We start from the raw sequence: 27,612 nt of genomic DNA on the forward strand, positions 1-27,612 counted from the left end.
CTGATTCTGATTCTTTGCGTCATTTGGATGGTGCGTCACACACGGAGTGAGCCTCCGTGTCATTAGACGATCTTCGCAAACATCCAGCAGCCAATCCGTACATGAGGCTAGGCTACACACATCCGCTGACATATGGAGGGATTCCGCGGCGGCTGGCTGCGGCAGTGTACCTGCTGCCTGTCTGTCGTTGTCAGAACCGCCGGTCCAGCGGGTTTAAAAGATGACTGACTTCATTTCAACGACTTCTTAGCCCCGAGAAACATACAGACAGGAAGCAGTCAGGCCGCTATCAGCTCTTTTTTTGTTTTTTTACCCGCACGCTAACGGCGCACTGACAGCACAACATCAGCGTCAGCAGTCGTAGTAAGGAACCGACAGGTAGCATGTCTTCGTCCGCCGCACGAGACACCGCCGTTAAAAAGAAGCACGTTCGTTTCAGCATGGAGGACGACAACGACGACCAGGAAGACACCCTGTTCGACAAAAGGAAAGACGCCGGGAGAGGGCTGAAGAGTGCGCTGAAGGCGGTCAAGAGGGCGACGAAACCAGGATGCGACGACCGAGTGGAAGTGGTCGGCGGACACGGAGCGTGCGGCCGCTGGATGGTCACCCTCGCCCTCTGCGCATCTTTCCTGGGCTTGGTACATTTAGCTTAAGCATTTAACTGTGTGCTTATGTAGAAACCCGTATCAGTGAGTTTCCTCAGGCCTTCTCTTCATTTACTAACGTTACAGCCGACCGACGTCATTCTGGTGTTATGTTACCTGTAGCAGCAGCTGTTTAGCTACATAATGAGTCCATAGCACAGTAATATGAGTTTAGCACGCTGAAAAAAGTGTCCGCAAACATTCAGTTTTGCGTGTGGTGTAGGACATGATTGTATTATATATTTACTACATCTATCCCAAATGTTGCTGTAAAATTAATTTATCAATTTTAAATGTAATTATTTCTTTTTTTTTTTAAACAAATAACAGTTTTGAATGACTCCCAGGATACATCTTTTGGTTAGGATATCACTGGCATGTGACCCAGATAATGTAATAACACCGCCTTTGAAGTCAACCACGCCTCTTTATTGTCATAAAACATTGTATTTTTGTTCTTAAATGATCATAAAATTGACAAAACCATCAACAGTCATCCCCCTTGGGACCTCAGCTAATGTTAACAATTAATTGCGGTTAAACAAAGAAAAGGTGATTACTTTAAAAATATTGCGATTAGACAAATATGTCATAATTGTTACAGGCCTACCATCCTTTGACTAGTTGTGACAAAGGCACATTGAAAAAAGGCAGTCATTGATATCTTTATAAATCAATAAAGCTGGGTTTACTACTCCGAGAGTCAGGCTGTCCCTCACCAACAGGCCAGTAGTAATGTGCAGGTAGCTGGATGTTAAAGTGAATGCTGCGGTATCCTGCACAGACAGGATTTACATAGTGGCAAAACTTGCTCTTCAGCCATGCATCAGATTACTGAAATCCATCAGCACACGTAAAGTGTCTGTTTATTCTGGAACGTTTCTTCCCCCGCTTACACAGGGAGCCGTAAAACACACACACACACACACACACACACACACACACACACACACACACACACACACACACACAGGCTTTTGCTTCATTCAGTTATGAGATAAAGGAGCTGGCCCATACTTGGGAACCAAGGGCATGGTTGTTAAAGAAACACTTTAAAACACATTACCATTGAATTAGAAAACTGCCTCTGCACCTTTTCTTCTGCATAAGTAATCAAACGTTGTTACGATGGAGTCAAATAGACACTCTCAGCAGGATAAAACATTAATAGTAAAAGTCAGATTTCATTGTCTGTCCAGTCAGTGATTATACAGTACAAGGAGAAACCCATTAATCAAGAGGCAGATATGTTAATAGACCAGAATGAAATGCAGGCCAATACGTGTTGCGTTATGCATTTAAGATGAAATCAATTACTGTAGATAGGGTAGATATTTCTTTTAACGTGGAGAAGACGGGTCGAGCAGTAACTTTACTCCCTCGTTGTAACTGTTCCTCTCTTTTATTTTCCTAGGGGATGTGTATCTCTGTTCTTGGCCCCACGTTCGAGGACCTGGCCGTGAATGTGAAGAAGAACATCAGCAACATTTCTTACATCTTCGTCGGCCGCTCTTCGGGCTACATTGGCGGTTCCCTCTTAGCAGGCATCCTCTTCGACTTCATGAACCCCCACCTCCTGTTAGGTAACCCTTCATCCACACATACCGCATGGGATGGGAGAGAAAAGTGCTCTGGTTTATTGGCATTTCTTTAAACCAATCACAATCGTCTTGGGAGGCGCTAAGCTCCGGATGGAGCCACGGTGCCTCTGCTAAATAGCCTTGGGAAGGAACTTGTTTTGGTGGAACATGTTTGTTCAAAAGTTGTTTTAGGTTATGTTCACACTTGGTGTGTTTTTTGAAGCTGCCAGCGTCTGTTTTACATTATAATCCTGTATGGAGTAAACCGTGATTTCAAAAAGCTCCTGAGGGCTTTTTGAAACGCCACCGCCAACCTTTTTTTCTGTAGCTCAAGCTTCTTTTTGAAGTTGAAAAAAGTTCAACTTCTCTGGAAAAAAACGCCCTACATCAAGCCGACCAATGACAAGCGGAGTAGCCATACCTGCCGTTTCCATGACAACAAGAAAAAAATGGAGTCGGAGAGTTCTAAGATATGAGCGGTGCTCCCTGTTCAAGGAACTCTCTCTCTCTCTCTCTCTGTTCTTTCTCTAGCTCGCTCCACCACTTTGTTTTATCTAACATTAGCATCTCTCTCTCTCTCTCTCTCTCTCTCTCTCTCTCTCTCTCTCTCTCTCTCTCTCTCTCTCTCTCTCTCTCTCTCCACCACTTTGTTTTATCTAACATTAGCACCTGTCTAGCTAGGATACTGTAGCAGTAGCTGTTGTTATAGCAACAAAAGACGCTCTCGGCTGCTTTTTGGAATAAAAACGCTGGCACCTTTATTTTTTTTTACTACAAAAGCCCTTAGTCAACTTTTTCTTGTAAAAAAAGACGCCAACTATGAACATACCCTAAGTTGTGCGACAGAAAACTCCAATAGGACAGATAGTCTAGCTAGCTGTCTGGATTTACCCTGCAGAGATCTGAGGAGCAGTTAACCATAGTCCTCACAAATCCACCGGAGGTTAGAACCCCGACACAGACACAGAGGAAGGGACGGACATCCGGCCAAACAGAGTAAAATCAGGCGGAATTTCCGGCGGCACCGGAGCAATCCCAGAAGTGGAACGTGGGGGATATAGACTACTCTTCGAATGAATGAATAGTTTATTTCAAACAACAAACAAAAAACTTAAAAATACGAGACACAATGTTTTGTGTCTCGTGTTTATTTTCACTATGAAAAAAAAAAAAAAAGCAAGACTTAAGGAAAATAAATAAATACTCTGGTCGTGTGTGTGTGTGTGTGTGTGTGTGTGTGTGTGTGTGTGTGTGTGTGTGTGTGTGTGTGTGTGTGTGTGTGTGTGTGTGTGTGTGTGTGTGTGTGTGTGTGTGTGTGTGTGTGTGTGTGTGTGTGTGTGTGTGTGTGTGTGTGTGTGTGTGTGTGTGTGTGTGCGCGTGGTTTGCTTCTCTACTCTGTTTCCATTGGGACTCTTTGTGTTGTGCTTGTCTCGTCTTCCAGGGGTTTCTATGCTGGTCACATCATTTGGAATGTGTGCGATCCCTTTCTGTAAGCAGGCTCTGCTCCTCGCTGGGCTCATGTCCCTCATTGGGATGTCTATGGGCATTCTGGACACAGGTAAGACAACATTTCATATCAATACAAAACATATATGAGCAAATAGTACGAGGCTCGCTTACCTGGAGGGAAAACGTACAATAGAAGTAGTGGCGCAGTATTAGAATATTTAATGCAACAATCACTCATCTAATCGATTAGTCAATCGACAGAAAAATATTCGCCAAGTATTTCATAAATGGATTAATCATTCAAAGTAATTTTTATGCAAAGAATTGCAGAAAGAAATGTAGCCTTTCAAAAATTGCTATTTCCTGATCTTTTTTTTCGGATTTTATTTCATATTAAACTGAATATCTTTGGCTTTTGGATAAAACAAGACATTTTAAAGACATCACCATGGACCCTTAATGAAATTGGGATGGACATTTTTCAGTATTTTATCGACCAAACGATTAATCGAGAAAATAATCGGCAGATTAATCGACAATGAAAATAAATATGAAAAGATTTACATATGGAGACCTACAGGTATTAATAATTAAGATCCTACACACTCAGTGCATCCTCACAAGACTTACTTTGGTCTTTGGACACACTTGTTTAATTGATGCATTCTGAATTTGTTAGGGCGGGACATCTCCAAATCTCTGATTCTTTTTAACAGAACCTTTTCACAACTGACCTTTTGACTTGTCAGAGCAGGAAAACCAGGTGTAACTGATAATTCTAACTGATGATTTTCCTGGCTCAGAATGGGCCTTTGGGGGGGGTTCACATACTAAGCAGGGGGTCTCAGGGTCTTCCCCCAGGAAATTTTGAGCGTCAAAGACTTCATTTCCTGCGTTCTGATACATTTTAAGGCACCAATTTATGGTAAACGCCCATATTTATGTCCAGGAAAACACAACATACTGGTGGCAGGTAACAATCCAGTGAGAGGACCTGGGCCGACTACACTTGACCCCAAAGTCCCGTTTGTTTAATTAATATGCACAGGGCTCGACGGTAAAACTTTCTCTGTGCAGGAAAAAGCCTGAGTAGGGTTGAGTTCAGTGTTCCTAAGGTTTAATGAGACCCACAGGATTATATACATTCTCCTAACAATCGCTCCGTTCTCTTTGATGACGTGAGAGTAGAAAGATAAGAAAGGGAGACCAGAGGAAAGGAGGATTGGTTCAAGGCAGCTCCACACACATCAGTCTTCAAACGGTGTGACCATTTATGAAACAAGTTTATGATAGTAATTAAAACGGATAAGAGAGGCTTTGTTCAGAGTTTATTTTTTTTAACAGAATTGAATGACACAACAGTGACACTTGATGGACTGAGCTATCGGTAACATTTTCCTGCTGGAACGAGTCAAGATGTCTCCAGCGTAAAAAGCTCTACAGTAGGATGTGTCAGAATGACTCCAAACACTCACAGGGCCCTCAAACTCCTGCGTTATTACTTCATTCACTCCTTCAGACGGGAAGGGTGAAGTCATTGTAGCAGTTGGAACTGATGTTACAGATTATTGCTGTTATTAAGTATCCAGAAGCAAATCAACAGTAGTAGGCTCATTGACCTTTTGACCTTTTACACACATGTAAACCTATCTAGAGATCACACATGCACAGTAGAGCAGCGGGGGGGGACATTGCAGCTGTAGCTGACGGTTCCTAAAAGCAGACCATAGGAGCATTGCGCTCCTATACGGGGCATTACAGAGATATGGCCGTCCAATCACAGCCCAGATTTACTGGCTGCGTCACACATTTGCAGCCACACGTCTCATATAAAGTTGATGTGGCGATTCCGGCAGTGGGTTTTAGAACCACAAAGATTAATCAATGAATTGATCAGTGGTCAACTATTAAATCAATTGCAAACTATTCTGATAATCCATTAACCGGTTTGAGTCATTCCTTATGAAAAATAATCAAAATCCTCTGATTCCAGCTTGTTAAATGTGAATATTGTTCTAGTTTCTTCTCTCCTCCGGGACAGTAAACTGAAGAGCTTTGAGTTGTGGACTAAACGAGACATTTGAGGACGTCCCGTTGGGCTTTGGGAAACACCGATCCACATTTTTCACAATTTTCTGACATTTTAGAGACCAAACTACCAATCTATTGAAAAAAATTATCAACAGATTAATCGACAATGCAGTAAAGTGATGTCATTTTCTGAACTTACCAGACTGTTCTAGCTGTTGTATTATTTGCCTTTACACACTTAGACATCAGATCCACATTACTGGTGACGACCTATCAAAAATCTCATGGTGAAAGCACACAGTCAACCCTACAATATTGTCGCAGTATCCATCGTGATATCTGATTTTCTCCATCATGGCTCATACAGTGTCACCGCAGTACGTGTTGACGAGGGTTTATTGTGTTGCCAATGTTTTTCAGGTGGTAATGTCCTCATACTGAACACGTGGGGGGAGCAGGCGGGCCCCCACATGCAGGCTCTGCACTTCAGCTTCGCCGCCGGGGCCTTTGTGTCTCCGATCATCGCCAAGCTGCTGTTTGGGCCCGACGACGACAACAGCAGCAGCAGCGCAGCTTTCATAGCAACCAGCTCAACACCTCCCGTCACCACAGAACCAAACGCCAAAGCCCCCGACCCCCCCGCGGCCCTCCACTACAGCCACAGCAGGAGCACCACCCTCAAATCCATGTGGGCCTACGTCGTGATCGGCTCTTTCGTCTTTCTCGTCTCCCTCCTCTTCTTCATCCTCTACTGTCGCAGCAGCGCGTCACGCGACAAAGCCCGCGCGTCCTCAGGGAAGCCCCCGGTGGCCAAACGTCACACGGCTCTCGTTGTCCTGCTCTTCTTCTTCTTCTTCGCTTACGTGGGTGCTGAGGTCGCATACGGCTCCTTCATCTTCACCTTCGCCAAGGACTACGCCCGCATGGCCCAGCCTGAGGCCGCAGGGCTCAACTCGTTGTTCTGGGCGGCGTTCGCCGCCTGCAGGGGGTTGGCCATCTTCTTTGCGGCGTGCATGTACCCGGGCACCATGATCCTGCTCAGCCTGGTGGGCTCCACCGTGTCCTCGCTGCTGCTCTGCCTCTTCAGCAGGGAGACCGCGGCGCTGTGGGTCTGCACGGGTCTGTACGGCGCCTCCATGGCCACCACCTTCCCCAGCGGCATCTCCTGGCTGGAGCAGTACACCACGGTGACCGCCCACACGGCGGCAGCTTTCGTTGTGGGGGCAGCACTGGGGGAGATGGTGCTCCCCGCTATCGTAGGCTTCCTGCTGGGGCAGTTCCCCGAGCAACCCTTGCTCATGTACCTGTCGCTCGCCACCGCCACCTTCACCTCCATCCTCTTCCCGGTCATGTACAAGCTAGCCTCGGCCCCCAGCGGCCAGACCAGGAAGCCCCGCGCCAGGGGCCGGCCGGACGCAGACGACAGCGAATACCGCCAAGCGCTGCTGGATTCAGGCGCCAACGAGAGGAGGAGGAGGAGGAGGAGGAGGAGGAGGATCAGGACGATCAGGACAACGAGGCTGATCAGTGGAACGACGCAGACTTTGAGGTCATTGAAATGGATGACACGACCAGTCTCATCAGTTCCCCCAGCAAGGCCTCCACCCCCCCAGACGCCACTGGTCTAACAGGGAGCGCCGCGGCCTCCAACAGCCCGGCGACGGGGCCTGCAGGCGGAGCCTCTTTCTCAGACGCCGTCTCCCCGGTAGGAGACTCCCCCAGACGCAAACTACTGCTCTCTCTGGACAGAGAGAAGAGAGACTGAACCCCCCCCCGCCCCCCGTTGCTCTCTCACCGAACACTAAAAGAGCCACGTCTCTGCCTGTCTGCGCTCATTTGTTGTTCCTCAACAGTCGATGATTTACTGTGCAGAGAATGCAACGCTGACTACTGACCGAACCCTGTGCAGCTTAGAGACATCTGTACCGTGTGCCCGGTGACGCACGCTCCTCCTGGACAACCAAGGATCCGATTTTGCACCGTACCGCTTACGCTCCAGACAGTTTTAAACTTTGCTCCCCTTGACAGGGAGGTCAAAGGTCACTGTGAGCTGGAGAACAGGTCCCTGCTGGTAGAATTCAGCGCCTTGCTCGAGGACACATGAGCAAAGAGGATGAGATGAACCAGGGACGCTGGTGTTAATGTGTTTTGCACTATTGCAATGATTCAACAGCAGGACGTGTGTGTGTGGTGTGTGAGTGAGATAGTGTGTGTGTGTGAGACGATATTTGAAAGAAGTTGTTTTTGATGCACCGATTTTGGTTTCTTTGTTTTTGTGGTGTACTGTAATGTGCTGTGGCTTGTGGATCTCTAAATCACGCGTTGTCACTGTGAATCATTAGAATTTCATTTCTAAAACTGAATCATTCACAGAAGGCATTTTAATACATTGACTTTTTATTATATCAATCTCAAACCTCCACCCACAGCAATGTCCATTAAAAACAAACAAAAAAACACCTCCATTATTTTTTTTTTTTTACATTTATACAAATACACAGATTCTGTGTATGGCTGTATGGAGAATTGGATCGTGACGTGGTTTGATGACAGACTTTTTTTTGCACACAAAACCATATATTCACAGGGAAACAATAGACTTCATGACATAAATTATAAAAATACAGTATTGCAACAGTCCCAGATTTTTAGAGAAATGTAGTTTCCAGTTCCCACACTCTGTAGATAATGAACATCAATACAATCAAGTTTAAAAGAAATATGAAAAATGGTATCCTTTAACAGAATTCATAACACAGATTTGATTGCATTCATGGCCGGAGCTGTAGTTCTTTTAATGCTAATGCACAGTGAGATTACAGAAGGAGCTATACAGGAACTATTTTACAAAAAGACTGCAGTCGATATAAAAATGAAGAAAAGTCAATTAGTGGTTTGTCTTGAGATTTGACTTTAATCTGCTACAGCGCGTACGAGGTACAACAAGTCATCGTAGATCGGACCGCGCTCAGTTCCAGGACAGGCCGTCTGCCACTGTCTCCAAAGACACCAACTTCACTCAGCCAATAGCAGCTTATGGAGATGGCAGCAAACAAGCATGAAGACACACACATGAGCCCTGGGTGGGGGGGTAAAGGGTGGGGCAGCACTCCCCACAGGAGGCTCAAAGCAGACAGTCTGCACAGAGAAACAGTTACAAGACAGAATGAAATCCCAGCAGGGTTCAATCGATGCACCATTTTATTACTATTACAAGTGAGTGGACAATCAAACACTGAGATGAGAGGGGGGGGGACAGCGATTAGCACCAAATCAGCGGGGAGCTCCGGGGTTCAGGAGCCAATCAGAACTGCTCCAGCAGCTGTCGGAGGTAGGGGGCCTTGGAGAGCTGTCTGTTGACCCGGGACAGCTTGTAGAGGGTGGGACAGTCCAGAGACACGCAGGACACCTGGCGCTCTGCACAGCCGCTACAGTTCCTACAGATCTGGACGCACACGCACAAATATTAGACTCTATTAGACTTATTTACACTGTAGAAAAGCTGAGTCCTGGATCTGACCGGTCTTTGATTATCTAGAACCTTAGCTGCCCTTCCAGCTAAGAGTCCGATCAAAACAACTTCTGTGTTGTATGTGACCGACGGTGAATGTGGCCCTCTGTGGCCCCTGACAGACAGGACCAGCTCCTCACTAGGTTCTAGTATTCAGAGTATTTTTCGGTGTCTGGAGCCAGAAACCAAACTATTATTCTGCTGAGTTCTCACTAGGGCTGAACAATCTCGAATCGTAATTGCAATATCTGGCAGGAAAATCGCAATTACATTTCCCCCCCAAATCTTTCAGCCTTAGTTCTTACCCCCCTGCCCCCCCCGTCTCTCACCTTCAGCAGCTGGTCTTGCTGACTCTCCCATTGTCTCATGTCCTGGTAGAGCGTCACGGCGACTCGCTGGGGCTCGGCGCGGCACTGTGAGCACACGCCCAGCTGGGTCAGCTCGTCACACACGGGGCAATGGAGCGTGGTGAAGTACTGGGAAATGGTTCCCTTCCTCCCCACTTCCTCTCCGCCCACCGCCGAGGAGCAGGACGCCTTCTGGATCTGAGTACGGAGACATGAAGAGTATTCATACGGTGACGAAGCACAAGTCTGTCCAACATTTTCAGGATTATCTAGTAGAAGACAGCCTCATGACTGAAAAGTTGGATCAAACTGTAAAATTGTTGCGTTTAATCTAGGGCTCACCAGTGATTTCCCAAATTGATTTGATTACATTTCCGATTTGGTTCGATATCAATTAGGTTAGGGACATTTCCAGTTACTATAGCCGCTTTGCGACCAAGTAGTTACAGGAACGTAGTCATAGAAACAGTCCACTTCTAAACAGTCCAAACGGTCTCTGAGCAGGACTGGCCGAGTGACGAGCTCGCGGCCGGGGCAGGCGCCTGCTGGCTGTCGCCTCACTTCATGAACCTTCTCAACACCGAAAACTTTGAAGCAAATTGTAAATTCGGCATAAATTTTCGCAAGACTGCCTATATTCGAAATGTTAACAGTTAATTTCTTGCCTAAAACGTTGTCAGAAGTGAATTTAGTGATGACTAAGATGGCAAAAACTGTTAAAATTGTCCCGTTGTTGGTCTGTGTACCGGAAACCCGACCCTCGTTGACCTAGGTCCCTATGCTGAAAAGGGAACAGCGAAAAGACCCTGCCCTGAAGTAGGAGCTGAAAGAGTTACAGGGACTGCAGCCAGAGGAACTTAAAAATCCCCAAATTGGTCCAGTCGGAACACGAGAAAAAAACTGTTCTAGGAATTTTATGTTCTAGGAACTGCAAAAATCCCTCTGGTCGGAAAAGCGGCAAATATCAATTTTGCTTGGATATAAAAACAGTCAACTTCTGTCTGTAGATTGTACAAGCAATAAGCAACCCTCAAATGTTTGTTATAATGCACCAGGTTAATGTTTACATGAAGAATTGACTCCCCAAAAGGTCGTTAAAAACCCTTTTTCCTAACAGGACTAACATGACAGTCATTGCCACTGTCGACTACAGCCAGTGAGTAGAACGCTGGAAAACAACCGTACCATTGTAAACAATGAAAAAAGCTCTCTGACAAACTGACAGTACCTCTGGTTTTTACAGTTAGATTTAGCCGAGAAAAGGTGATGGGCCCCCCCCCCCCTTAAGTAGTACTCCAGTTTCCTGTGTTTTCCCTTTTAACTTCTTCTATAACACAAACTCCACTCTCCCCTGCTTGAAGGCCCTGTATGTTTGTGCGTGTGTGTGTGTCATGTGATGCCCCTCTACATCCATGGTGAAAAGGCACATCTTAAAAGATCGATTTCGGATTTTATCAATCAATGTCAGATCACTTAAACAAAGGTTTTAATTGGAGAATAGAGTAATTTGAACCCATTCTATCATTGGTCATTCTGAATTTGATCAGCTGTGCTCTCTGCTCCGCCAGCAGATGGCATGTGTGCTCAGCCAGAGTGGAACCTGACTTCAGTCTCATTCCATCCTCAGCAGGAAGCACCGAGAGATTTTCCCTTCATCCTTTGTTCTCGCTCCTGTAACTGCACTGAATGAAAGTTTGCTTTTATTTTGACAGGAGGGGAAGCAACAGACCATTCCAATAATCAATCTGTAAGCTGATCAGTCAAACAGACGCTAATTCATTTTCCAAACTCGAGCCCATTTAGGTTTTTCTGTGTGTCTTTTGATCCTTTTACACCGAAGGTTTTCATATAGCGATGATTCGGTTACACTTCACTTGAAGGTATCTACATAAGAGTGACATGACACGGTCATGAACGTGTCAAACATCATAAACAGTCATAAACGTTTATGTGTACGTTTATGTTTAAGTGTCATTCGGTTTTTGTCATGACAAGTTATGGTTAGGGTTCATGTGTCATGACAGTGTCATGTCACTCTTATGTAGATACCTTCAAGTAAAGGGTTACCGATGACTCCTAATCACCATCACTCATTTGCATTGCTACTACCCTGCAGGTCAGATAAAGATCACGCTGGCTGCTCATTTCCTGAAAACGTGAACTACAAACTGGCGTGCGCCTCACCCTGGGGAGCTCCTGGTACCAGCTGAACACATCCACTCCGATCAGCTGGAACATGCGGGCCAGTGGCGGCAGGATCTGCTTGGTGATGTAGTAGGTGGCGTTGATGCGGAGGCCGGCGTCCTGCAGCACCTCCATGGGCCGACGCACCAGCTGGATGAGGGGCACGCCGGGCATCCCGTACACAATCACGTAGGGCACCCGCTCGCCCACGCGTGGCTCCAGGCGACGGTCGTACGCCATCATACGCCTGAGACAAACGAAAAGATAACAAACTTGACCTAACTGTTGGACTCAGAGTTTTCTGTTAAATATCGTACTAAATCATTTCATGATCCAGTCAGCAACATGGAGAATCAACCTGATAAATACAGGAGATAAACCAACCAGTGCTTATGAATGAGGCTGAATATTTCCCTTTTACCCATGCCTCTGAAATCAGATTTTTTTTTTCACCCATTAAGAGCTGGGTTGCCTAGCAACAGACTCAGGTACTGTACATACAGGGTGGTGCAGCCAGACAATGAGCACTGTGGGGAGGGAGTAATTAGATTCCCACTGACTACTGTAACTGTAGCTTACAGCAAGCTCTGCTGCCACACACACACGCACCTGGTGAGCTCCAGGGCAGGCACGCAGGCTCCGGGCCGGTACGACATGCTGCCCCGGTACTCTTTGGCGAAGGTCAGGTCCTGCATGCTGGCCCGGCCGTCCAGAACCTTCACGCACTGACGCTGCACAAACTGCTTCACCTGGCTGATGTCCCGAGTCTCAAACAGCAGCTTAATGGACCGCTGCAGAATCTGGAGAACACACATTCATGACATGACAGATGAGAAGAGAAGAAACCTGAGAGGACCAACAAAGGAGGCAGGGTTCATACCAAATATAACAAAAGCCCAAATATGAGAGAGCCTTGCTGTTGAATCCCGTGATATTTGAATATACCGTATGTGAATATAAATGAATATGTCCCTGAGCAGGCAGCGCCCTTTAGCCTGACTGACACGTGGGAAGCAGTCAGAGTAAACGAGAGCGGGAAGAATACTGGCACGGCAGTGATTGGCGTAGAGCACAGTAGACGGGGGGAGGGGGGGGGGTCGGTTTGCCTGTTACCTTGGAAACAGCGGGGCAGCTGTCACGGCGCACTGTCTCGATCCCTTTGGCGTCAAACACGGGCTCCTTCTGGTCAAGGCTCTCGTACATGTAGCCCACGTAGCGCTTCTTTGTCTGCAACACGCAGGGCAGGTACACCTGGGAACGAACACACACACACACAATTACCTCTTAATGTGTCTTCATGTGCAGATTGAGAAAGAAAATTGGCACAATCAAAATGCACAGATATGCTGCTGCGTGTGCATGTGTGTGTGTTGGGAAGCACTACCTTCTCAAACTTGAGCTTGACCGGCTTGGGGTTGGTTGCGGTCACTGCCTCAGCGATCTCATTGCCGATCTTGAAGGCCTGCTCTTTGGTGGCTCCCTTCAGCAAAACAAACATGCTGCAAACACACGCACACACGCACACACGCACACACACACACACACACACCACTTAATCCTACAGTCCGTCTGTGCTGTAGGTGACCATCACTCCGGTCACTTCCTATCAGTGCCCAAAACGTTCATCAGCTGTGGTGGCCTGGAGGTTGGTGCTGACCATGAACCATGGCGTCTCTCTGCCCCCTCATTTACTACCATCTCTCGGTTGTACGCTGTCAAATAAAGGCATAAAAATCCCCCCAAAAATATTTTTGAAAAGCTGAGGGAAGCAGGCATTACTCTTGTTTAGGGTCTGAATGTATCCCTTTTTTGGGGAATTGGACTATGAACAACTAAATACTCGTAACCTTGGACTCGAGGGAGAGAGTGTGACGTCAACACAAAGAAGAAATTATGATGATGTGTTGTAGTTCTCAGAGAGCTGTGAAACAGGAAGTAGCACCCCTTTTTATTTGTATCACCCAGGATATACTCTATATGCATTGATATGCAAACATTCCTATATAGCTGCAATCTCATAACAATATATGGTATAGATATTTTGCAAATGTATGATATATTGTTTTATGTCAAAGGCTGAGAGAGGTCGTCGTACTACTACTACTGAGCTAAATGCTAACAATGACAGGCAGGTTGTTTACCATGTTCAACATCTTAGTTTAGCATGTTAGCATTTTAGATACAGACCCCCACCACAGAAAATGCTTCTGGACACAATTGAATAGAGCTGCAACCAATCAGAGCACCAAAACAACGTAGCTCTGAACCACACATGCAATTGTCACACACTTTCTCAAATCACAGCTAAACAGTAAAGAACATTTGAGGCGAGAAATCTGCAAAACAGTATTAGAATCTTGATTCATATTTGATCAGAACCACCGACTTTGACAGTTTGATCTGAGTATGGGGAGCCTGGTGCGTTGTGCTGTCTATGGCTGGATCTCACTTCTCTTTTTTGAGAGGCCTGTTCTGACCTGTTGGTGAAGGCCGTCTCAGAGCTCTTAATCCTGCCCCGAAGCCCGAGGAGGGATCTCTGAGGAGCCACAGATACATCCCATGTCCCTCATTTGATATCTCCTCGGCTGAACCGGAAGTGGTTCTGTCCCTCCTCCGTGAAGGCTGCCTCAAGCTCTTATTCCTGCCCCGAGGAGCGAGCATCGCGGAGGGATCAACGAGGAGCTATAGCCGAGGAAACACGAGAGCAGCCGACGAATTTGTGAAAAAACACATTAGCTCGTTGGCTCTCTCCTCCCGGGATTTCCTTGGGTCTCCCCCGTGCCTCTTCGGTGGGACGGACTAAGACGAAGGGAGGCAAGTGAATGAACTGGGGATGCAGACTACGATCAAGCATGATGCTCCTCTGTCAGCCATCATCTTAGGCTAGGTTTAGACGGAAACGATCTGAAGAGAGAACGCAAAAGTGGCGCTGCGTTCTCACTTTTTATTCCGCGTTTAGACGAGTGTTATGGGGGGGAAATCCGCGTGCATATGGGGACGCAAAAGTGTGTGAAATGTGATGTAGTATGCACACCAGGCAGCTAGGTGGTGGTGTGAAGCACACAACAGAACCAAGTCCACGCGCCTTCCTTCTACTTGTCTCCCTCTCCTCCTCCTCCTCCCTTCCTCTCCTCTCCCTAGTAGCACAAAGCGAACAAGAAAAGCTGACAATTTAGTTGGAGGTGGAGTTATTGCTCCAAACAATACACACACACACACACACACACACACACACACACACACACACACACACACACACACACACACACACACCGTTTTTACCCTTTAGACAGTAACGCGAGAGTGGAGCGTTTTTAAGATTTCCACTCTGGAGGGTGGTTTCCCTTTTTTGCGTTTTAAAGCCCCAAATACGCCGTCGCCATCTAAACGAAAGGCACATCAGATAAAATATTTTGTTGTTTTCACCTGACCGAGCGTATTCGTGTAAACAGGGCCTTAAACCTGCCCCATGTGAGATAAAAGGCTGTGATTGGTCCGTCCAGTTTCTGTCTGTCTGAATGTTTGCGGGGCCACACGTGTCTGCCAGAGCAAATGAAACACGAGTTCCAGGCTACCTTAATGCTACACCTCCAAAATAAAAACAGTAGTGTGATCCTGTGGAGGGCATTTCTTGAGTTTGCATCCGGAGGAACGTAAACAGCAGCGACAAAAACACACAGGTGAATTCTCCTGGCAGATAAAAATGGCCGGCATCTTAACATTAAACATTCAACATCAGGGAAACATTGTCCGTCAACTTTGATCAAATGCTTTTAAACTTCTACTGTATTTACATTTCTTACGCATGTGACAGAACAGATACAGCGGAAGGCCCTGTGAGTCACTCGCGAAAGTCTGATCACATATGTGTCACTGAGAACTATTGGATTATTTCGTACTGAATCGTTAAAGTGAGACAGTTGTGGCTTTCGGCTGACATGCGTTTGTTTCATCATTAGCGTTTACTACTTGTGTTCCTGCTGCTGCTTTGGTGATTGAACACTGCCTCTGTGGATTTCCAAAAGGTGGGACTGATTACCTGTCTGTGTCTCCGTAGACAACACGCGCTCCCCATTTCTTAGTGTCATTGACCAGCTTGATGGCTCTCTCCAGGGTCTCTCTGGCTTTGTGGACGATGCTGTCTCCAACCTGGAAAGGACGGGGGCGACGTTACAAATACCGGGGCGCAAGAAATAAGAAATATGGATGCAATGGTTTGTGCAGAAATGTCTGTTTCACACAGATGAAGTAGATAATATGTGGTGTTCTATCTATTCATTGATTCAATCCAACCACAGCCAGCTTTAAATAGGGGGATACGAAAACAAAGCTGCTGTCCTCGTCTTTGCTTTGTCGAAAGACTTTTCTAATCCCAAGCTTGGTAGAATTTGGTAGGCATGTGGTAGCCTTCCTTTTGCTCACGGTCACTGTGCAGACATGAGCTTACCTCCACGCTGGGCATGCGGCCAGAGTAGTTGGCGGCGGTGTAGCCGAAGGTGACGTTGGCAATGAGCTTGAGTCCGAGCTGCCGGGCGTCCAGCAGCCTCATCAGAGCCTTGTCCTGCTTGTACGTTTTCATCGACTGCTTCACCATGATCCTCGTGTTCAGGATTTCCTCCAGCATGCTGGGCAGGACCCCTTTACGCACTGAGGACTGACAAACAACATTGACGAGATGAACACAGGTGCAGCGGGGCTTTTTTTTAATTCAAGGCCCATGCGGCCAACATTTTCTTTCACTTTGTAAACAAACCACACAGGCACAGCAGTTTGATTAAAGCATTGTATATCATTTCCTGTTAGTATGTTGAGTTATTGTACTATGATTATGAATACATAACACATACTGTGTATGCTTGGTGAGCAGTTTAGATTTAGGGCACAGCAACAGAGCGGTCCACAACAAAACTACTAGCAGCCAGCTTTAGCATAACCAGGTGAGGTTTTGCCCAAATCCAGCACCAGAGAAACAAAATCCGATCCAGACCAAACCGGAGTTCCTTCTGTGCTTTCTAATCACCTCATTACACATGACCAGTGTTCACTGTGCTGTGGCCCTGAGTGTGTTAATGAGACTGGACTGGAGCCAGGGAGTGTGCAACAATGAGTGAATGAATGAAAAGAATGAATGGAAGGACGTAGACATGCCTGGCCTCCACAGCAGCTAATGAACCGTAATAAAGCTGCACTGCAGGACACACAGAGGTGAGTCATACTTGGGCAAAGTGTTTTTTCCAGGACAACGCTAAGGGCTGGGTAAAATCTCCTCAGAGCAGCAGGAAGAGGGTGCCGTACCTTGACGAAGGCTATGCCGTTGGGTGACACCGTGATGTCATTGCGGAGCTGGTAGAGGAGCTCCGGAGGAACCCGCAGGGAGGTGCAGCCGAACTTAAACTCATCAGGCCTGAAACAGAGACACAGGTGTATGAGAGGCCATTCTCATTTTGAAGTATTACAAAAGAAGTTCTACATTTACATACACAAACAACAATGTTCTTACAATAAGTTATCATAGCCAAGAGTTAAGCTAAGAGCCAAGAGGGTATTTATAGCCTAACGTCTACATAATCAATGAAGGGTTGCCAAGTCTTACGAAATGTTTCACCAGAACCACGTTATGTAAATCTGAGCTTTTCCAGTTTTAGGTGCTGCATTACGTCTTTGATCAACATAGTGAAAGATTCCTACCCTTCTGCACGCTAGAAGGGTAGGAATCTTGCCACTGTGAAAGTGAGCCCTCTAAGAGGACTGTCGTCTCCCAGTACTCCAAATCCAGCCAACACTTGGTCAGGTTCCACCACATGTCAGACGAGGTTCCAAAAACTGGATAACTTTGGGCATAACCAGAACTTGTTCCACAACGAAGCAGGAAATACCCCCACCGGCCACGTAGAGCAGCGATTCCCAACCAGGGCTACTTGTACCCCAGGGGGTACATAGTAAGATTGTAGAGTAGCTCAAATAATTAGAAAAAAATAGAAATTATGATTTGATCGAAAGAATACATCCACATATAACATGAAGGAACACCTGAACACTACATGTTGCAGTATGTGAAAGTGCCTGAAAACTAGCTAGCAAGTGAGCACAGACGTTTTGCTAAAAGTAATGACTAAATGGTAAAAATAACAACCTAACAACTAAACAGCTAGCCCAATCAAACTGAAAGATTAGCAAAAGTAATGGAGAAACGGTTAAAATAGCTAAGGGTTTAAGTAGTTAGCTAACGGTTAAAACAGTTAGGTAAAAGTAATGGCTTAAAGTAACGCTAATGGATCTAATGGATGGCAGCAGGTGTGACAGCACTCTGCAAGTCGCCGCTGATCCATTTACACTACCTGGATTGGGCAAAGGGCTGCAACTAATGACCATTTTCATTATCAATTTAGTCTCCCGACTAATCTTCACTGTTTTATAAATGACTAGACAGTTTTACTTCCTAAAAAAAAAAAAAAAAAGGTATACTATGCAATGCTGTCTGTATCTGCAGAGATCCTGCCCTCTGACTGGATCTTCTCTTTTCTTCTTTGTGAGTGCGGGACGTTTATGGGTGTCAGCAAAGAGCCTTTGGGCCCCACATGGGTGTGAAACCACCAACTGATAACAGTGTGCAGCCTGTTTTAATTTCCAACAACCGCCCTGTCCCTCAGCGTCTTATATCGATGCACAAGTGTACATGACACACACACACACACACACACACACACACACACACACACACACACACACACACACACACACACACACACACACACACACACACACAGGATAAGGCTCTGCATTCACTCAAAATCCGGCAATGGGGCACCTTCCCAGGGAGATCTGGGTTTTTATACGTCTTTTAGAACACAACCGCTGTGAACCAATCCGAAAAGATTGATTTATTCCTCTGATTCACTGCTTTGTACGGCCCTCCCTCTCTTCATTCACTCTCTAGCTCGCTCTACCACCGCTGCGTTCTCTCTGGCTCTGAGCCATGGAGGAGGGGCCAACTTTGAACACTTTACAATAAAACGATAATCACTACATATTCTACCTTTAAAGAAATATATTTGCGGATTTTAATCCAGCTCCGTGTAATGGCAGTGTATTAGATGAACAGCGTATGGCTTTCCTCTGTGGCGCTAGTGCACGGAGGAGCAGGGCAGCGGAGGTCTGCCGAGATCCGCCTGATGAAGCAAAACGCTCTGCTCCACCTCTGACAGCTATGCCAAGGAAATAATGACACTTTTAGAGCGGAAAATCCCTCTTTGGTGGATATGTATATATACACGCATCCTGTGCTGAGATCACAAGTAGACCCTTATTTATTTTACAGGGTCACAAGAGTGTAGAAAATGTTAATAGTGGTGTAAAGTTTCACCTATACAAATCAATATCCAGTTGTATTACAACAGACACAACTACATTGATACACGGACCCCTGCAGCTGTCTAAATGGACCAAGATTTGGCCGATGGCCTGGTTCTAACGTTTCGAATCAGTTAACTGAAGCTTTGCTGTCAATTCAACGAAGCTGCGCAATGCTGTTGGGTGTGTGTTTTTTTGTGAGGGAGACAAAAAGCCTGACCATTGGTGTAATTAAGGACTTGGTCGTTCAATTTTGGGATGGCGGGGATCGGCCGACCAGTGCCTTTGTTTGGGTTTGCAGAAAAAACATGTGGCGACTGCTAGGTTTGGTGTTTGGAGTTAGTTGTGAAAGTGGCTGAGAGGAATACATCGTGGATATTGTAAAACGTACTAGCTGCGGTCTGTGAGTCATCCATCCATGTGTGTGTTCATAAACATGGGAGAAGACTCATATAATTATGCATAGATATTTGGGTGTGTAAAGTTTATATTGACGTTTATATGTTGTATGCCACATGCTATGCCACATCACAACAGTATTGTTGTGCTAACGTGTATATTCACGTAATACTGTATATGATTATTATTGGAGTGATCACAATGGCTGTGTAACGTGGACCTGTGTTTGAATTACTGTCTCTAAGATTACATCAGCAAGGAGGATGTATCATGTAACATGGAGCTGATGTGGATGCTATTTGGTTATAAGCGGCTAGCTGATAAAGTTGAAGTTACAGTATACTATTAGCATGTCCTAGCTTTACTATTCCCTGGTCCCTTTTACAAAACATTTATTTAAAGGTCGCCAATGCTTCTTTCATAGAATTGGTTTATTTTAATTGTGTGTACATTAACCATATCTGTCAGATTGAATCGTATCTCATCGTATCGCACGGAATCGTGTATACATGTGTATATATTGATATATAGCCTATCAAATAAAAGGCCTAAAAATGCCCCAAAAAGAAAATGATTATAAATATTAAAGCTGAGGTACTGCAGTTGATTTGGATAATTTGCCAACTTTCTACTCTACTGAGAATAAAGCCAGCGTCAGTCTGCCAGGCATTTTACCTTGGAGTAGCAGACATATGAATGTTGGAAAAAAATAAATAAAAAAAAGTGTTCATGGCTCCCGCTGTTGCTATGCAACTACAGTAAATCCTGGTGAAAAAAAGACTGAACTATATCCCAAGTTGCAGTGAGTGCTGTGAGCTGTGAACACCATGCAGAGCTCTCAGTGTGTCTGTTCCAGTAAAAATAATGAGCACTAGAAGGAGACTTTCCTGGCAGACATGCGACCTAACCAAGACAGAGTACACGCTTGTCGGTGTGTGGGCCTGTCATGTCCTTACGTTCCCAGGCTGTCCACGTGGCCGAGGCAGGTGGAGTAGCAGTAGTTGTACGCGATGACGATGGAGGGATAGAGCGACTGGAAGTCCAGTACAACCACTGAGTTGCTGTAGAAGCGCGACTCCGGCTCCATCACCAGAGGAATGCACTGCGGCGCCCGCTGCTGGGCTCGCTGCTGCACGCTGGCTGTCACAGGGATGTAGTTCAACGGCTTGGCCACACGCAGCATCATGGACTCTACGCGGTACTGGGAGGACAAAAATGAAAAACATTTTATATTTTAGAAAGTGTTTTTGTCTAACTTGCAGGTGCTGACATGTGTCATTTTAAAGCAATAGTGCGTAGTTTCTGTCTCCCCCATGAGGAATTCTAAGTAATAACAACACTGTCGGCGCGTCCACGTGATACAAGCCTTCCTTGATCAATTATTTCTATGAAGTGCACAATGACAATACTAACATGCTTACCGGTATATAATGTTTACTATGCATCTTAGTTTAGCCTGTTAGCATGCTAACATTAACTAATTAACAGTAAACACAGTACAGCTGAGGCTAATGGGAATGTCATTAGTTCAGTATGTAGTGTATGTTACAAACCAAAGTATGGGACACATTTAAATGTTGACCTGATGAAAAGTCAGAGGATCACCAAAGTGATTACACTTGATCCTTGGCATCCATCATTTAGTTGTTGAGATATTTGTGGAATAGTCGCAACGAATCGATCAAACCAAGTGTTAAATAGGTTGCAATTTAACAAAAAAGTTACAGAAGATTTGTGAAAAGTACAGAGGTGAGGAAGGAGTAAAAAAAAAATAATAAAAAAATAAATAAAATCACACTGATGTTGATGCTGCCTGTTTTTTTAGTTCTACCTTATCTTAATAGCTAGGTAAAGTAGGACGTTAATTGGACCAGTGTTTTTGTATGGTTTAAAATGGTCTGTCTGATTTATCTTGTTTCACTGTGATTTAGTTAAAGACTTTTAGACCCCCAGTCTTTTAATTTAGTGTTAAAGACTGGGGGTGGGACCTCATAAGCTTAGGACTTCTACCTAGCCCTTTTCAAACAGGTCTAGTGTTATGTTGAATTATTTATTTTTATACTTTTATGTACGTATGTATGTACGTATATATATATATATATATATATATATATAGCCTTAACATAAGGATATATATATATATAGCCTTAACATAAGGATATATATATATATAGCCTTAACATAAGGCTATATATATATATATATATATATATAGCCTTAACATAAGGCTATATATATATATATATATATATATATATATATATATATATATAGCCTTATGTTAAGGCTATATATATATATATAGCCTTAACATAAGGCTCTGGGATCCTTTCAACTGTCGCTGATCAACATTACCAGCACTTGGGCCAGCGTCACCAGGGTAACCATTCATATCCCTCTGATAGCTTTAAGGCTACAAGTGCAGACAACTGTGGGCCAATCAGAGTGTCCCAAATATGTGTACGTGTTGGTACCTGTGATCCTCGGGTCAGAACGTGAAAGAACTGAATCCCGAACACTCGGGCCAGCTCGCTGGTTCTGCCGATGATGTCATGCTGCTGAAGCAGCTGCATGGTGCCGTGAACACGGCTCACGTAGTGGTCCACCATCTTCCACCTAACACCCACACACAGGTTTCAGTCACTTTTCAGAAGCCAATTGTTTGTTTTCATATATACTGTATATATGTAGTGTTCACATTTCTGATGAGGTGTTTGGTATTGGCACACACCTGTAGAGGTGGGTCTTGTGGTCAAACCAGTCGGACAGCGTGCGGGGGCTGTACAGGGGGAAGCGCTGGTGGAGGATATGGAAGGCCACGTTCTCAAAAGTGTAGTTGTTCAGCGCCGCCTGGAGGAAAAAATTTAAACATTTCCTCAACTCAGTCAGACTCCTTGGTTGATGTTGTCTATCGTTTTCAACGGTTCTAAAGAGCTGAACACACTGAAATAGTATGTAGTACAGTCCTACAAAGCATACAACTTGTAGAATGCCCTGCCTTTCCTCTTCTAGAGCAGAATGCTGAGTCTGTTATGACAGAGGTTCCTAAGTTTCCTTTTAAAATTAAAATGTACTTCTGACCATAATCACAGGTTATGGTCTTTGAATAGATGTAATGTGAGAGCATTGTTCCCTTTTTGGACTGTTTCAATTAAAGGACCTTTAGGCTCCTGGAGGTCAAAATATCCAGTATTTTATATATCCAGTATTTTATATATATATTCCTCACATCCTTTTATTTATTGTTACGATTCGCCGGTTGGAAACCATTATTTCTTGATATTCCACAAATCCCATGACTCCCCACAAGGCCAGAAATGAATGAGATAAATCATAAAATGTCTCTGAAATTAGGTGAAATTCCCCTAAACCATCCAAACTCTTTTGACAACTGTTGCATTTCACACACACACTCATCTGTGATATGGTTACATATACATTTAACTACTGGTTACAACAGCCAATCTCACAGGATTCCCTGTGCAAAAATACTTTGAGAAAAATAACATTTTGGATCAAAAAGCAACGGAGCTCAGAGCCTGAGGCTGAAGAAAGGATTGGCAAATATGCATGCAAGTAATGCAAAGATTTGATCCCATAGTTCAATAAAAGGATATAAAATACAAATGCCCTCTGCAGCAGAAAACACAGAGAATCCTGCCTGAAAGACTCGAGGAATGAGAGAAAGTAGGTCACAAGCTAACACTCTGAGACTCTCTAAGAGTTTTGATGGCTGACAACAGCGTGTGTGTGTGTGTGTGTGTGTGTGTGTGTGTGTGTGTGTGGGGTCATGCTGGGACACCTGCCTCAGTCTTCATCACCCTCCACAGGTTGAGGGTGATGCGTCCAATGATGTTGATCTCAGACATGGTGTCAGCGCCGTACTCATCCCTCTCTGCAGCAAAGCGGTTCTCTTTGGAGTCACCTGACACACACACACACACACACACACACACACACACACACACACACACACACACACACACACACACACACACACACACACACACACACACACACACACACACACACACACACACACACACACACACACACACACACACACAATTGCTCAAAAACAAACACTTGCTAGAGAAAAACACAAAAGTGCACTAACACACTTTCAGTCTGATATAATATGAAAATAGAATAATATACGGGGGCGCCCTGGCAGCTCACCTGGTTGAGCGTGCGCCCCATGTACTAAGGCTCAGTCCTTACCGCAGCGGCCCAGGTTCAAGTCGGACCCGTGGCCCTTGGCTGCATGTCGTCCCCCATCTCTCTACCCAATCCAGGTAACTACAAATTATTGTAGTTACCTTATGTGTAGGATGATGCTTAACCTGGAAGCCTCTACTTTGGAAGCTGTATTGGACATTCCTTGACCACACGTGAAGTCTAGCAGGTATTGTGTCAGACCACATGACTGCTAGTCATAGTTTAAATCACTGCCACTTAAAGGGGGAAAGACTAACTTCTGTTTCCAAGTACCCCACAGACCATAAGATCATCTAAAGTTAGAAGAACTATATTTTTTTTTAAACAATGTTTACAGGTGCTTCTTACATTGTCATCCCCGTTGGACCTCGACCGTCTCAACGAGACTATTTCATGTGAGGATACACTCAGATATTCTTTTACATTATGTTCACACAAAAAAGTAATCCCGCTATGTTAAAACACAAGGGGATGAGTTTTTGGGGAGCATGTTGCTTCAGGTACTAGTTCATCCTAGTTTGAGCAACAGATGTGAGTTTAAAGGCTTATCAGGTGGCAACAAAGTTTACAGAGATTTATATTAGAACATAGCATTAGAACAATTTTTTTTTTTAGCAGGTAAGATGTTTAAAAGTTTTGAAAAAAAGTAGAATTTATCCTGTTCACTTTACATAGTATCTACCAGGAATGTGCACATATTGGATTGGAAAACGCAGTGCATTGCAGAATGATGTGAAGTTGCTTCGTGTTGTGGTAAAAGTTCAGCTTTTTTAATGACCACCATGCGTTCTTCTGCAGGACAGGTCTGTGTACAACCTCTGTGCTTTTTCAGTGAGCTCAATCTACAACACAGGGTAGCACAACAAAATACAATTATAGTGCCTGAAAGTACCCCTAAATCACAACAGAATTCACAAGTGAGTTTCTGAACACCATCAATGAGCTGCAACCAAATGTAGAATTTGATGGTGCTGAAATATAATAGTGTAGCTTTAAAAACGGGTTAATAATATGCCGGACTGAATTGCCACGTTCTGTCCCAGGTTTCTGCCTGTAAAAAGGAAGTTTTTCCTCGCCACTGTCGCACCCAACGTTTGCTCGTGGGAATTTGTTGGGTCTTTGTAAATAATAGTGTGGTCTAGACCTACTCCATCTGTAACGTGTCCTGAGATAACTCCTGTTGTGATTTGACACTACAAATAAAACTGAATTGAATATGGAATTGAATTATTTCTTTTAAGAAAAATTGCCTACCCACACTAATCAATACTTTGACATACAATAGATCACCTTTAAACTCTCATCGATTCCTTACACTTGCACAGTGACTACTAGAAGAGCAACCGCCCCAGCTGTACCTGGCACTCGTGACAGCTGCTGACACAGGTCCACTCCGAGCACTGCAGCCCGCTGGAGGAGGTAGCCCCAGGAACGCATCTGCACCTCGTACCCCACCAGGATGTCTGGGTCAAACCTGAGAGAACACACCAACATACAGTTGTTTAGGTTAGTATTTCACAACTTAAATAATAAGATATATCGACGCAGATGCCCAGGGTTTGAATCCAACCTGCAACACTTTCCTGCATGTCTTTCCCCTTTCATATTTGAGCTGTCCAATCAATTAAAGGCAGAAAAGCCCCCCAAATACCCCACATTACTGTATCGTACAGTAATACAGTGAACTTCATTTAATATTGTATGTGGTGTTTTCTTTTTGCAGGGTGCAAATGTTCCACCAAAACAAGTTCCTCCTAGAGAATATTCGGCAGTGGCACCATCGCTGTGCCTGGAGCTTAGCGCCGCCCAAGACGATCATTTCAAAGCGGGGTTTTTTTTTCTCCTATCCCAGAATTTATATGTGGAGTAAGGTTCAGCAATGCGAGACTAACGGGATTTCCACCGAATGTAGAACGTCTGCGGACCGGCTCCGCTGTGTGTCGGCTGCGTGCTCCTCCGTCCATCAATACCCACCAGGTCCAGATTTGTTGCGCAACGGCTGCGGCCATGACTGACAGCTGAAGTCACGAGGACCCACAAGATCTCGCGAATTCAGGTACAACACCAACACCAGTTAGTTTCCTTCCAGAGGAGTAGAGGGGAAATAGCTATGTGCTGTTTTCAAGGTGTAGTGCAGGGAAATATGATCTGCCTTGTCTCTGTGATCGACTTCCTGTCCTGCACTATCTGCCGCGTGCTGAATTGCTGCGGAGCTCTCCGGCGTCCAGCAAAAACAGAAGCTCTGCATATCTGCTCCGGTGGGCTGCGGACCACCGGAGCTGGGACGGAGTCGGAACGCAGCTGTTCTGCAGTCAGTGGAAACACACCCACTGACTTTAATGGAAACCTAATGACGCCGCAGACGTTCAGGAGCAGATCCCCAGACGTTCCGCAACCGGTGGAAATTGGGGGTTACAAAGCGGCAGCTACCCATTCAATTATTGTGCTGCAGGGGCAGTGTAAAAAGGAGCTGTACCAACAAACATACATACCTCCTCATGATGGCGATCAGCTCCTGAAACAGCACCTTCTCATCAGCGGCGTACGTCACCTGCAGCCCGGAGACGCCCGACCTGACCAGCAGGGGCGCGGCTCCTCTGTGACCTGCTGGGGGCAGATTCATCAGCCTGACTGTACATCGGCACTGATCGAGTGACTATGAAGAACCCATGTAAACAATGCTGCTGCTTAGTCTTAGTATCAGGCTTATGCCAGGATCAGACTACACAAATTCAGCCTGATTTGGACCCGACAGACACGTCGCAGACAAACGTTCAAAGTTGTGTCCGATAATGAGGGTCTGGTCCAACAAATGTGTGTCTTCACCTCTTGTAGTGTGACATAATCAAAGATCAGCAATCTAATGTCTGGGACGCTTCACGACCACGACGCAGAAAGTCTAGCATGTCAGAATGTTTTGTCTTTTTCCGCCTAGTGTGAGATGTTCTACGACGTGTTCCTTGACAGTGACCAATAGGAAGAGAGAGCGCTCTCTGGCGAACATATGTAAACATGGCGAAAAGAAGCAGATACGCTACTGCTGCTGTCTGGTGGGGGAAAGATACACACAGTGCCCGTATAGGCTTTGTTTTCACAGCAGGGATCGTCCCGCTTCCCATCATCGCACGCTAGTGGGCTCGCCACTACTGTAGCAGTTATCTGTTCTCTTCACTTTGACCACTGACGAGCAAAGAAAACGGGCTACACCCTCCTACAACCACAATGGCTGAACCTGACTGGACGAAATGTGGGGCTCCCGGATTTCAAAACAGACCATAATGGCGGCTTGTTCAGGAATACAATCTCTTATTTTATGAAAATAGTTCACTGAAATGTGTTTCTGAAAACATTTTAAGCGAGAAATAAGCTATGCAGTTGCTAATCGGTCAGTTTAAAAGATTTTCGTGAGTTTTCGAGAGGCTGCTGCTCCACCAAAAGGGTCGACCTATGAACTTGCGCGTGATCTTCACGACAGCACACGATTATAGGTCTGGGGGCTGGTCGGTGTCATACTTGTGTGGCCACTCTTCTGTCCATGACACAGCAAGATCTTTGGCAATAAGTCTGTCTAGTATGACATAGTGACTGTCGTGAAAGATAAAAAAAATCCTGTAGTCTGATCCTGGCATAAGTAAAAACATCCTCCTTTTCAGAAGTGCTATGTTAAAGTGAGTTTTAACCTGGGTCACAACTTTGATGGTCTTTGTCCACCACGATGGCACCCGTCAGCTGGGTGCTGTCTATGTCTGCCAGGGGAGCATCAGAACTGAGGCAGTAGAATAAGGCACATATGGGGTCAAACTCGGGGTCAGGCTCTAGGTCCCGTCGGGTTCTTGCATGGAGCTCCATGGCCATCAGTGTAAGGTACTGGACCTGAGGGAGAAAAGAACAAAATC

General features: G+C 45.3%; 2 protein-coding genes across 3 annotated transcripts in view; one reads left to right on the plus strand and one right to left on the minus strand.

Moving 5' to 3' along the window:
* Positions 1-383: 383 nt before the first annotated feature.
* mfsd4b (major facilitator superfamily domain containing 4B) lies at positions 384-8,152 on the plus strand. The gene is given in 5 exon segments (XM_039782869.1): positions 384-641; positions 2,062-2,230; positions 3,669-3,785; positions 6,128-7,170; positions 7,173-8,152. Coding segments are annotated over 5 exon segments (1,887 nt in total). The 3' UTR covers positions 7,473-8,152.
* Positions 8,087-27,612, minus strand: part of rev3l (REV3 like, DNA directed polymerase zeta catalytic subunit) — a 108,043-nt gene continuing 88,517 nt past the window's right edge. Inside the window, exons 17-32 of one of the 2 annotated variants that reach the window (XM_039782867.1) lie at positions 27,397-27,589; positions 26,209-26,320; positions 25,075-25,190; positions 23,305-23,423; positions 22,230-22,348; positions 21,973-22,114; positions 20,455-20,699; positions 17,045-17,153; positions 16,197-16,403; positions 15,789-15,898; positions 13,134-13,248; positions 12,863-13,000; positions 12,359-12,549; positions 11,750-11,996; positions 9,548-9,763; positions 8,087-9,152 (exon numbers count right to left, since the gene is read on the minus strand). In XM_039782867.1, the coding sequence (XP_039638801.1) occupies positions 9,012-9,152; positions 9,548-9,763; positions 11,750-11,996; positions 12,359-12,549; positions 12,863-13,000; positions 13,134-13,248; positions 15,789-15,898; positions 16,197-16,403; positions 17,045-17,153; positions 20,455-20,699; positions 21,973-22,114; positions 22,230-22,348; positions 23,305-23,423; positions 25,075-25,190; positions 26,209-26,320; positions 27,397-27,589 (2,520 nt within the window). In that variant the 3' untranslated portion in view covers positions 8,087-9,011. Of the gene's footprint in view, positions 9,153-9,547; positions 9,764-11,749; positions 11,997-12,358; positions 12,550-12,862; positions 13,001-13,133; positions 13,249-15,788; positions 15,899-16,196; positions 16,404-17,044; positions 17,154-20,454; positions 20,700-21,972; positions 22,115-22,229; positions 22,349-23,304; positions 23,424-25,074; positions 25,191-26,208; positions 26,324-27,396; positions 27,590-27,612 lie in introns of both variants that reach the window. The other variant, XM_039782866.1, reaches the window with a different exon arrangement.

Source organism: Perca fluviatilis, chromosome 18, assembly GCF_010015445.1.
Source record: "Perca fluviatilis chromosome 18, GENO_Pfluv_1.0, whole genome shotgun sequence".
NCBI classification, from domain to species: Eukaryota; Metazoa; Chordata; class Actinopteri; order Perciformes; family Percidae; genus Perca; species Perca fluviatilis.